Source organism: Danio aesculapii, chromosome 3, assembly GCF_903798145.1.
Source record: "Danio aesculapii chromosome 3, fDanAes4.1, whole genome shotgun sequence".
NCBI classification, from domain to species: domain Eukaryota; kingdom Metazoa; phylum Chordata; class Actinopteri; order Cypriniformes; family Danionidae; genus Danio; species Danio aesculapii.
In genome coordinates this window covers 8,473,813-8,487,312 of record NC_079437.1, presented here as the reverse complement: position 1 = coordinate 8,487,312, position 13,500 = coordinate 8,473,813, and the positions used below count along the sequence as shown (strand labels likewise).

The 13,500-nt window shown below is 36.7% G+C and overlaps 1 protein-coding gene across 2 annotated transcripts in view; it reads left to right on the top strand.

The window, feature by feature from the left end:
• Nucleotides 1–13,500, top strand: part of LOC130220840 (uncharacterized) — a 93,211-nt gene that overhangs the window by 43,032 nt on the left and 36,679 nt on the right. For both annotated transcript variants that reach the window (XM_056453084.1, XM_056453083.1), the window contains exon 5: nucleotides 9,171–9,503. In XM_056453084.1, the coding sequence (XP_056309059.1) occupies nucleotides 9,171–9,503 (333 nt within the window). The remainder of the gene's footprint in view (nucleotides 1–9,170; nucleotides 9,504–13,500) is intronic.

Sequence of the window (13,500 nt, the reverse complement as noted above, 5' to 3'; positions counted from 1 at the left end):
CCGTAAGAGGCATTGCGACCCGCTGTGCAGCGCTAACAAGGCCGGCAGAGCGCGGTCTAATGGCACCATCGAAGCGGTCACTGACGTGTCAGCGGAGGGACAGCTCGGGATGGGAGTGCTCATCCCGGTAAGCGGTGCGTCCCGAGAAAGAGCTGAAAATGATTCTTAGCTGATAAGCTAATTTCCTTTAAGTAATAATTGGTGCTAAAAAAAATGCTGTGCCCATGCTCCATCCATTGAGCCTGAATGTATGACTAATCCTGGTCGTAGGCTGCGGAAACATCAGCCTAAACAATCTACTAGATTTAAATGATTTCAGGAGATATTAGAGTTAAACAAGAATTTTACATTTATTTGCCAGGCAGTAATTGATTAACATATCACAATCAAAACATGCAGAAGAAATACAAAATGATTACACAACATGATCAGCATAAAACATTAAGACACTTTGTAAAATAAACAATTGTCAAAGAGTCATCATACCTGGCAATGTAGACACACAGAGACTGTGCGGGAAGTTTCATCTGATTACAGATGCTTCCCTGAGTGTTTCGCCAAATCTCCTTAAATACCCAAAATGTCATAAATTCAAATTAATAAAAACTTCACAAAGACTTTTGTCCAGGGATTTTACCCTGAAAGCCAAATACCATCTGGGGAAGGAGACAAGACTTGACAAAAGATCTTATCCAGGATATCCTCTCTCATGAGAGAGGACAAAATTTACCCAAATCTGAGATCATCTATTTCGGTCTATGTTATTGATATAAAACTGAGATCACATTTACACTCGCACTGAGACCTTTAAAATGATACTAAGCATGACAAGTTAAAATTCACAAATACTGCAAATATACAGTAGGTGAGAGTTCAAAGTGACTATTACCGCCGTGCCTTATACCGCCGCCGTTTGAAATAACTGCTGCTCTGTTTTTAGTGTAGGACCGCAGTTTGTGAAAAAGCCGCCAGGGGGTGCAAAGGGACGGGATGCGAACGGAAAGAAATAGCCTTTACAGCAGCTTTAAATATGCTACTGTGCTTGTAAATGATATTAAACAATAGGTCAAAGCATTATAAGTCCTTCATTAATCATTTAAAATTTGTTAACACACGTTATTGTAAACTTTTTAAATGCAAAGAGGACTCGTTTTGGAATTGAAGAAATAAAAGACAACTAACATGAAAGCACAAACATTCAGTACAAATAAGTAGTCTTAAATAAATAAATAAAGCAGTCTTTTAGCCTAAATGTTCAGTGTTTGTCGTTTTGATAGGACTAAGACAAGACTTTTTCATTTATGTTTTTATTTATGTTTTTATTTACATTTTCGTTGTTGATTATATTTTACTATCTTATTTTATGTCTGAATTATTGTACATAATAATAAACGAATAATGAAAATAAATTAATAATGAAAATATGCCTAAATAAATAATTTATTTAAAGATATTGCGGCGAAACACTGAGAAACGGTCAGGGGCATGGTCTAAAGAGCTTAAGTTGAATGCTGCTTCATCAAAAGCAAAAAAAATAAATTGACCTACCTTAAGCAGATCACTAAAAGTATAATAAAAATAATTTTTTGCTCTCTCTCTCTCTCTCTCTCTCTCTCTCTCTCTCTCTCTCTCTCTATATATATATATATATATATATATATATATATATATATATATATATATATATATATATATATAATTATGTATTTATTTAATTATATATAATTATAAATATATTCTTATAAATTATAATAAACTTCCCAGCCACAAATATTAAAAAAACACAACTTGTATTAAAACTGGGCGAGGATTAGAAAGAATACGATGCTTGTTATATAATTTAAAATGTTATTCCTCTTGTCCAATTTCTTTATGCACATTTTTTCACTCGCTACTCTGCCAGGAACTTCGCCGCTAGAGAGCACCTTCAAAAATCTCAATCTCATGGCTCATTCTTCACGAATTTAGAATTAAAATAATGGCGCGTTTGGTTCATTGGGCATCCCGCGGGTGCAACCAACAAGAGTTGTGCATTTTAGTTTAACTTTTTGAGCGTTAAAAGCAGTTCGGTGTTAGTTTTTATTTAAATATATCAAGCCGAAACTAAACAGCGCATTCTCTCCGCCTCCTCGTTCATAGACCGGGACGCACTGCTGAAGCAGGCAATAGAGAAACTCCGTCATTCATCATAATCTTAGCTGATGTTTCGGAGTCGAAATAATATATAAAAGAGAAATGTTCTTTTAACAGTCCCTATATATTTAATCTTTTACTTTCTTTTTTTCCTGTCATTTCTCTTCAGCAAATTATATTTTTTAAAGCTGCTTGATTCTTTTAAAACCGAAAGCAGAGCCCGTCAATTGGTGTTTTTCCATAAGATATGTTTATCCTACGATAATTTATCCTCTGATCCTTTTGCATAAAGGTTTTAATAAAAAAAAAAACAGGTCACTTAATTACTTTCGATGTGCTAAAATATTTGTTAAACGAATGTTATTTAAAAAAAAAGCATATGCACATATTACAATTGTAAAATAGTCTAAAATGCATGGTCTAGTCAGAAATAAAGGAAATTAGTTATATTTAATGCATAAAATAGGCTAGCCCTTTTATAAATTGAGTTTAATTGATTTGAAACTTTTAATTGCATTTTAATGTCCTGTATAAATAATAAAAATTGCATCAGATTGACGAAAAAACGAATATTAATACCTGCAAACAGGGCCACGGTTACTTTTTTTTCACTGACTGGCATGACTGGCAAACGCGTCAGAAAAAAAACTGCTGAATCTCCGCGAATATTTGGTTAACTTATAAAACAAATGTCTGGTTTAGTGATGTTAGTAATGCATAGAAAAATGCAAAGCAGAATTCTCCTGAGCTCATTAAACCACTGATGACAGCGACGGAATCACTGGCCCACCACGTTCTTACGAACATATTTTATTTATTAAAGGTATTATTTCATTGACCTGAACATAACCAGTTATAATATAATTACTAACCCTTCCTCTAAAGCAGGCAACACTCTATTCAGCTATGTTCTGCGTTTTTACTTAGAAATATTTTCTTTTTGGCGAATGCTTGGAGCGTAATATAGATATTTTAAATAACAGGTAGTAGGGGTGGGCGGTACACCGGTGTCATAGTCATCACCGGTGTGACATTGCGCCACGACATGGATTTTCTAATACCGTCAATACCGTAATAAATCAATTTTGCGCAGCTTGAACGGCTGCATTTACATCAATAATAGCTAATTCTAAATAATAAGGCATTAAATTTTCTTCAAACGTTCAGTTGTGGTCTGAATACATGTCCTTATACTACAGGGCTCGAAATTGCAACCATTTTGGTCGCATGAGCGCCCGAAATTTAATCTATGCGCGCTCATAATATATTTGGGAGCATTTGTGTGTCTGAATATAATGAACAGGGAGCTTTTGTTACTGCAGGAAATGCAAACGGCTGAAGAGTGAAATGTGCACAGGTTTGCAAACCTCACCTAAAGTTATAATAATAATAATAATGGCGCAGATGACAGCGATCATAACATGTGGTAAATGTTGATCCGCCAGCTGAGATCAATCGAGTGTTTTCGGAGAAGGTGCCCGAATCTTGATGCGTTGCATTCACCGCGTGTTCAGCGCAAATGTCCGCTAAATATAAAATCTAACACTGTACACATCATCGCCAAAGATTTTTGGCAGTTTACACTGAAACTACGGCTCATAACAAAGAGCGGTATTGCGCTGGTGGTCATCGCGAAAATCCTGGTGCGGCTGACTCGCCTGCTTTATTCCACCAACACAGAGAAATGAAGATCAGCTCATAACGAGACTGAGCATTTACAATGACCCAAACCAAAACTTTTAAAGAGTGATAGAAGTGAGACTTTCTTTTGTCCGTTCTTCCTTGAGATGTATATTATTTTGCTATTGAAAGTAATACCATGATATTATACCGTCACCGTTCAAAAGATGAAAAATACCGTGATATTAATTTTAGGTCATATCGCCCACCCCGAACAGGTAGCCTAGTTCAGTTCAGAAGTTGTTGTGCATAGAAACATTCATTTTCATAAGGCCCCATATTTAATGGTTTCGTTATTAAACGCATAGGTTTTGTTACGCTATCCGTCCTATAGGAGTTTTGGATTTTGTGTATTCATGTTTGTGAAAAACACTTAAGAGTGGAGACCCCTTCCCCCTTCTCATAACCAAAAGTTTGTCTGTCAGGTGTTAATGGGCATCAGTGAGGCCGAAATCATGTCGCGTTTTCACTGTCGGGCTAGCTTGCAGCATGTCACGCAAACCCTGCCCCCAGAACTTCCCCGGAATTAGATGTTGCATATTATTCTGTGATCTTAAGGAAAGTGTTAAGTAGACTATTTAAGTGTCTTTAATATGGTGTAGAGATTATTATGCGTTATTGAAACATCAAGGGGGACGCAGCAAAGTCACTTATAAATTAAAATTTTATTATTTTATGCAATTTTATTATTTTATGCAACAGCCTTACATTTAAAACGGAAACTTAACGGCGATTATAATCAAAAAGAACTCAGCCTATAAGGCTAGATGTTTTCTTTCCCTTATTTATTAATTTATTTGTTCATGTGTTTGGCGCATGTAACTCGTGTGCCATCGGAAAACTAGTGTAATGACGGCAAGCCATCTTTCCCAGACTCGGGGCAAAGTCCGCCTCTCCTTTCACTCCATCCCGAAGCCCCAGCTGGCCCTCCTGGCATCCTCTGCGTAAAACATATGCTTGATAAGTTGACGGTTCATTCCGCTGTGGCAATTACAGACTAATAAAGGGACTAAGCCAAAAAGAAAATGAATGACGAATGAATGAATGAATAAATAAATAATAATAATGAAATAAAAATAAGGTAATAATATTTACACACAGATGCCGCGTAAGTGGCCTTTTTTAATTTAGAGATGGTACATTTGAATTGCCTCTGCCACTTCTTCCCCCACCTCAAACCTGAAAGTTGAATAGAGAACTATAGCCTATTTACACCTTGATGCCTCAGCCTAAATAGCAACAGTTCACAGCCCATTTACGCCAAGACAGTGCAAGTTTTGAACTATTGAGCTAGAAAGGGAAAAAACGCAGAAGAAATTTGCCATTATATTAATTTTAGCACAGCTGCCAGTCATTTTCACATTAGTTTTTCAGTTAGGGATTAATATTAAAGTAGCCTAGTAAAAATGTCTATACTATAATATTATAATTTGTTATATCCATTATTATTATTATTATTATTATTATTATTATTATTATTAAGCTATACAATTGACAAAATGCAGAACCCTTAAAAAAATTTGCTTTCATTTTGACATAGCTAAAGCACACGTTTAAAGTTATGTAAATAAAACATCCCATTCTACAGCAGCAGTCAAGTTAGGACACTTAAAAATGCCTTTTGCGTTTGAAGATGATCGACCTGCAAAGTTATGTTTACAGTGTTATAAAAGAAAAAGGTAGGCTATTTAGTGCGTGTGGATTTACCGTAGACAGGCTTTCTTTTTGATAATGCCTAAAAATTTAACTAAGTAACACATTAATTTTAGCAACTATTTTTAAATGGCATTTAAAATTTAAATTCATTTTTTTAAATTTAATTTAACATTTAAATATAATTTAATTTAAAACATTTACTTTTTCCTCGCTGATTTTGGTTGGGTAATAAAGCGTGATGACTCAGATATGATCTAGTTTAGCTTGCATGTGTGGGCATGCTTTTCCTTTATTTCATCCTTTCCGTAAGGTGTTTTATTTATTTATTTATTTGTTTATTTATTTATTTATTTATAATTTTTTAAAATAATGATGACAATATTCACTGTCTAAGCATTCCTCGGTATACTACCAACAAATTACGCCCCTGTACCCAAGTAGCCTACCTAAGTTAATTTACATTTCATGTAAAAATTAAGAAATCAAAAAAGACCAAAGTATTATGCTAAATATCCGTACAAACGAACATGTTTGTTGTTTAACTTTCGTTGATAAAACAACACAATACAGCCTATAATAATGTAGGCTAGTTAAATAGAAATAACTTTAACTGCTTGAAACAGTAAACGTTACATTTTAGAAACTTCACAAATACTAATCAATAATAATATAAATAGTAACGAAGAACACAAATATTAGCCTAGGCTTGTAACAACATAAGTCAGATGTTGAAAAAAACTGCGTCTCTCCGCCTTTTGTTTTCTATTCATATTTTAAATTCTTTGCCAGAAAAACTAACATGTTGACTTTGTTCGGTTTAAGCGGAGACTTATTTGAGATTACAATGTTTCCAGCAGCACTGAGACGGTGTGCCTGTAGCGCATGCAGATACTTTTTTTAACCGTGGCAAAGAGGGTATCTTGCTCCGCCGCCTGCATTTCTCGCAAACCTGCTCTACATCGCGGAGCGGCGCGTTCTCAACTACCAAATATGCTGCTCGATTTCTCATCAACGTCTACTATTTATCAGTTTCTCTTTTGTATTTGGCCATTTTTGAAAAGGCCTCTCTGCCATACCTGGCTGGACTAGCTGGGCATTTGCGTTCAGTAGATGACACCGAGCTGGCTCCGCATTTTATGGGCTGGGTGACATGACCGCAGCTCTGGAGGTTCGACGTGTTTGTCCATTTAACACTTATTTTTCTAAACAAGCCCAACAAATAGCTTCATCCTAATTATTGATTCGCCTTTCTCGTTCGCCACGAATCCAAAATGTTTCCAGATTGGCAATGTAATATAAGTTTTCCAGCGAGGTTCATTGCTGAACTTGAACTTGCTGTATCACGTCTAAGTTAACGTTATATTCATAAATGTATAGGCTACTTGGCAACAAAACAGAAAACGTGTGTTCTAGAGTGATTGTCATCACGGTGACCATCACAGCCCTTACATATGACATTGCATACATGTTTTATAAGCTATATACAGATGCCCCGTATGCAGCCAAACTTTAAAAATGTATAAAGCATATTTTAATCGTTTAACTGATACCATTCATCGGTTACAAACGCGCCCTTTCGGTTATTGCTTAATCGGTTATTTTGAGCATCCCCAACTAAACCGCATGTGCAAGCTCTATTTTTTTTTTCTGTCACGGCCGCACGCCGGAGATCCGGCATGGTGCCGGAATACTTTAAGCCCTGGTAAGATCATGTTTATTACTAAGAAAACTAAATCAAAATTATATTTTAATTGAACACATCTGATCACATAAGGTACGCACAGAAAAGTCTGTTTAGTGTTGTGGAAAGGCAAAGCTGAATATCTGTGGTTAAACTGCCACCCAGCGGTCAAAAGCTGCTGGCGCACCAAGTACCGCTGTCGCCGCGGTATGAATGGCGCCAAAAGGAACACATTGAAGTAGTAACATCTGTACATCTTATATCATTTCACCATAGAAGCTTGAAATCTGGTCATTCCTGAGTAACCTTTTAATGACCCAGGCCGTATAACTGGGGAGGGTAAGAGGGCCTGAGGATAGGTGATGGGTCAACTGTCCAGATGGCTTTCTCGAGATCCTCTCCGAAGATTAGAAAGTTTATTGTTTTACAGCATGTTAGTTCTCGTGGTCTGATCTTTAGAGAATTTCACAGCAGTTTTCAGCATTTGATATTATGGAGAAATATAACCATCCTTACACGTGTCAGAACAATTATAAAATAAGACGCTTCAATCCTGGTTTGTGGCGTTAAATCAGGTTTATTTTGTACATTAACATAACAGATATCCATACAGCAGTGGAGATTAACCTGTCACATTTGCGTGCAAACAGAGTGCGAAGCTAAACGCGTGCGCGCGCTCTTACGCTTTCTCTCTCTCTCTCTCTCTCTCTCTCTCTCTCTCTGTCTCTGTGTGTGGGTGTCAGCACTATTGGTGTGTGTCTGCGCTATGTGTGTGTGTGTGCGTGTGTCCTCGCTGTGTGTGCACGTGAACTTTGTAACAACTTTGTGTGTGACTTATGGTTGCAACTCACAAAAAAATGCATCAAATACTGATTGGTAAAGTTCTTACTGTAGTATTTCTCACAAACGCAACGTGAGATCTGCTTCCTGAGGCTGCGACTGAGGCATGTTGCTGACAGGCACGTGGGAACGGTGGGCGGGGAGGACTAGCCTTAAGGCCCAGTACAAAAAAACAGCAACCAAGTTTTACCGGCTATAATACAGACACTTCAGACAGCTATAACAAATACTCTGATAGTTGTTTTGAGCTCAAACTTTACAGACACATTCTGGGGACACAAAAGACTATATATTAATATATATTATATATTTATATTAAATATGAAAAAAGGGCTAACCTAGGTGCCCTTTAAAAGGGTGATATATGAAGATGTTATTTAAATATTTTGCTCACTTATTTTATTATTTTTTAATACATTTTATATTGTATTTTTTGCTATTAAATCTTCAAAACTTAATGTCAAAACATGATTTCTGAAAACTACTACAATCATCAGTTTTAGTAATTTCCATAAATCATGTTGTTTGCAATCGTACTCTTCAATGCACAACATAAAACATTAGTTATTAGTTTTGGCAAACAAACTTCATACTTCATACAAACTTCTCCTGCTGCTGCTGCTGTGTAACTTATTTTAATATTGTTTGTCGAATTTTCTTGGCATCTACATCAGCAATCCATCAAAAAACACTATTATTTTTACAGTTTACCTGTTCTCCCAAGAATTTTTCAGTTCTTCTTTAACAGAGTCTCAGTTTATCCCCTTAGTGAACACCAGTACACAATCTTTAGCTGTTTTATTATTTCTCATCTTCTACTGAATAATGTACATAATCAGCATCTGGGGGGATTTTCATAGTTTACAAAGGTGTTGTTCTAGCTGCAATGTTGCAGAAACTTTAAAATGGAAAAAACAGAATAAAATTTTTTATTCTGTAAAATAGAAATAGAAAACCTGTTGCGGTTGCAGATAGTTAGAACAAAAACCTCAAATTAAGGAAAAGATAACTTTCATCATGTTGCAACACTGTATCACATTTAACACTGTAAGTCCAAATATACTTGTGTATTCATAAAGTTCTCTTCATTATTCTGTATAAACAAAGAATTGTAAAATATGAAACCTTTTTTCATTAATTTCATGAAACCATTAATAATTAAACGTCTTCTCTTTTTCAGGTTTTTTTGTCCAGCAAATTTATAATCGTTCATTTTATGTGGGATCTTCAGTGGTTTTGCACTGCCATGTTGACAGAAGCTTACTAAAGAAAATACAGAAGGTGGAATGGAGAAGAAAAAACACCAAGACTCTGGTTCATATGTATCAAGATGGTGAGGTTCAGCAGCAAGATTATCATGATAGAGCTCATTTCTTTACTGACGAGATTCAACATGGAAACTTCTCCCTCCGTCTGGACAATCTGAGAGCTGAAGATGCTGGAGAATACACATGTACAGTTTACAGTGACCGGTTTACAGTGATCAGGACAGCAGAGATAAAATTGGCACCAGGTAAGTAAATGATGATTTGATGATGACTGCACATTCACACTGACTGGCTCACTGTAGAATATGTAAGCAAGCCCTGAATGCATTTTCAATTGCATGTTGGAATTAAAAAACATTTAGCACATAATTTCCGTACCATATAGTTGTCATTGGGTCATAATGCAATTTGAAATGCACACTGAATTTTGCCACAAACATCCCATAGTGTAATGATGAAAATGCAATACATTTCCTAACTGTGGGTCTAAATGCATTTAGGACAAATAACATTTAAATGGCCTTTTTGCTACAATCTTTACTTACATGTTACAGACACGGCATTTAAATTTGGGTAATACATTTTCGATTTAAATTTGCAAACTTATTTATTTTGCAGTTTATATATTGATACTATGCTGGAAAATACTAGCACAAATGATATAATTAAATTTTCATTTTGCACCAAACTTCGCACATATGTCTTGGAAAATGCTAACTGAAATACAGAAATACATTATCATATAACATATTGCGTTATCGTTTTTGTGTACAATTCAAATTTAGTTTTGCTACAAACATCCTAAGTGTTAAACTGAAAATCTAATTCTATGTTTCCGTGAGTCTAGATGCATTTAGGACACATATCATTTAAATGATGATTTTGCTACACTTTCTGCTTATACATTATATACATCAAATTCAGTTTGTGTATTCATTCATATTTTTTTTTTTCGGCTCAGTCTCTTTATTAATCTGGGGTTGCCACAGCGGAATAATCCGCCAACTTATCCAGCATGTTTTTACACAGCAGATGCCCTTCCAGCTGCAACCCATCACTAGGAAACATCCATACACACATTCATACACATACACCACGGACAACTTAGCTTACCCAATTCACCTATAGATGAATTACCAGTTTGTTAACATTCAGGATGTGTGCGCATCGAGGTTGCAGAAAAAAACGGGAGCGCTAGCATTTACAGCAAGGGAATAACATCCGATGCGGTACAGAGTTTGTTGTTGTATTAGAGATAAGCTATATTGATTACACATTATATATATTATTTACATAATGCTTTCAGAGTATTATAACAGCTTGTCACCCAGTGATAAGCACAGTGATTTGGCAAAACTAATGTTAAAGTGAGCAGCGTTCGTCTGACAGGTCCATTTGCGATAGCACCCTCCCAATGAATATTGGACAAAACAAAATGACCAAGCATCCAGCCCCAAATATACAACAATCTCACTGAAACTCCAAGTGATTTTACAAAAGTGAAGTTAAAGATCTACAAGTCTTTGGATGCTTTCAGTTTTGTTCTGTGTCGTCATGTGCAAGAAATAATGCTCCATGATTACCAGATTTAAAACTTTGTAGTGCTAAAAACAGAGGTTCTGCCTAGCCAAAAACAAGGAAATAAGACTGAACTGTACAAGGCCTGGGTAATCATCAACAAGCAAAACAACTGCATTCTGACAGCAAACTGCACCTGAATGGCAGGGTATGTGAACTTACATCTTTACATTTCATTCTAAGCATTCAGTGTCCACAGTTTAATTCACCATGTTTAACTGTTTTTGCTGAAATCATTGCTGCAATCAAAATCGAGTTATGCGTATGATTCAGCATAGCGTGAACTCACCTGATTTAACATGAGAACTGCAGAGTCGACATTTTTTATTAGGTTCTCACTCCATTCAGCTCCCTTTTAGCCAAAGACGTCTGCGGTTGGCGTTAAAAACATTGTAGTGTACGGTAAAAGTTACGAATTTAGCATCGTACCGCACAACACGACATGTTTGCTATTGCAACCGGGGACCCGTGTGACATCATGTGTGACGTAGGTTGGTAATTCCTCTATAGCGCATGTCTTTGGACTTGTGGGGAAAACTGGAGCACCCAGAGGAAACCAACACGAGGAGAACATGCAAACTCCACACAGAAACACCAACTGACCCAGCCAAGGCTCGAAATAGTGACCTTCTTGCTGTGAGGCGATCATGCTACCCACTGTGCCACCGTGACGCCCAGTTTGTGTATTACATTTTCCATTTAATTTTGCAACTGAAAGCATTACAATGTGGATACATTCATTCATTCATTTTCTATATCTTCAAATAAATGTTTGTATAATTGACAGGGTCAATATTAAAAGTGTTTAAACATAGAAGTTTATTAGAAAGATAACCTATATCATTTAGCCTAATATTTAAATTGTAGTTATTTTGCTTTAGGGAGAATCAGACATTTAATATATGCTGTTTTGAAATATTTAACAGTACATTTATCAAGTAGACTATGATTCATATTTTAAAACTGATGCATTTATTGTGGATATGGAGTGGATTTTCTAATGGATGTCTACTCCAGGATGGAGTAGTGCATATCCTTTTTATGATTATTAATAAAGTTAAAAGTTTAAGGGCCTAGAATAGATGATGACCTTACTGTCACCTCTCTTTAAAGTAAAACTGAAATGTATTACATACTCTAGACTTAGCACGGCACCACAAGAAAGCCAGACCTGTAACGATAAATAAATTAAATAGGACACTTCTAGATTTAGACAGGCACCCAGTGCCTCATCTCTTGTTCAGAAAGAAAACAACAATTTGTAGTAAGTTGTAAAGACATAATGCAAAATCAAATTTATTTGACAAATTTAGATTTAAATATGGGAAGCCAAAATAAACTAAAATCTCAACAACTAAGTTTTAAACCCTCTTACATGCACAAATATTAAAACAAATTAAATAACATCCACTTACCTCCATACTAATCCAAAAAACATGAGAAAACTTAATGGAGCAAAAGGGCACCCTCCTCCACACATGCCTCTCCATACATTGGTCTTGGTAGTTTAACAGTCACTATTCGGCATCAAATTCAACAATGTCGCCTAGAAAAAAATACATCAAAACAATTTCTCACAAATAAACAAAAACAAACCAAGGGAGAGGAGACTATCCGAACGATCATCCAGCCAGGTTTTAAATTGACTCCACAAACACACCGGCAAATTCACAAGTGTCATTATCAGATTCACCGCACCTGTGCGCTCTAATGAGACCTGTCGGAAAGACAATGAAGAGAAGAGTAAAGCTGTGGTCACACTGGGCTTTTCCTCCCATAGACTTCCATTCATACGCACGCGAATGCATCAGACCAAAAATGCAAGGTCATGCGTCAAGTTTCGCATGTTGCTGTGGTGCAAAGTTCAAGCTTGGTGAACTCTGACCTGCGAAATCGCATCACTTGACTGCGTAAGACCAATCGAGGATCAAAACAGGACCTCTCTGGACAGAAATTTAAAACATGGAGCAATCGCTCGCTTTTTTAATGTCTAATCATCTTGTTTAATCCTGCCCCTTTTCGCAGCGCTGTACGACAGAATTTCGCACACACAAAGCCCAGTGTGACCACAGCTTTAAGAAGAGAACCACAACAAAAGACACTTCAAGAGTTCACACTTAGCTGATGATTAATTATAAGCTTGTTTGGCATGCTGTCCCGGGAGAGAGCCCTGAGCTCATAAAATCCTCGAGCCCGGGGCTCCCTCCCATTGCAAGGCGAGAAGGGAGTTTGAGCTCAGGTAGATCTCGAGAACTCCCCCGCTGTAATAACCAATGAACAGCCAGTGATTGCTCTTGAGAGATAACCATTTACTAGGAGCATGTCTATAGTGCCGGTTTGGATTAGTCAATTAACTTATGTTGCATGTTTTTTGGACGGTGGGTGGAAACCGGGAAACCCGGGGGAAACCCACGTGAGCACGGGGAGAAAATGCAAACTCCGCACAGAAATGTCTGCTGGTTTGGTAAAGCCTAGAACCAGAGACATTCTTGCTGTGAGGCAACAGTGCTAAGCACTGGGCCACCGTGTCACCCATCTAGGAAGAAGGAGGAGTAGGGGTGGATGGGGGGATCTTCAAAACGAAGATAGCGTTGGTACGTAACCCAGGGTATTTGTAGTGGCTTAGGAGTCATCTGATTAGTGCATTGAGAATTGGATAATGCG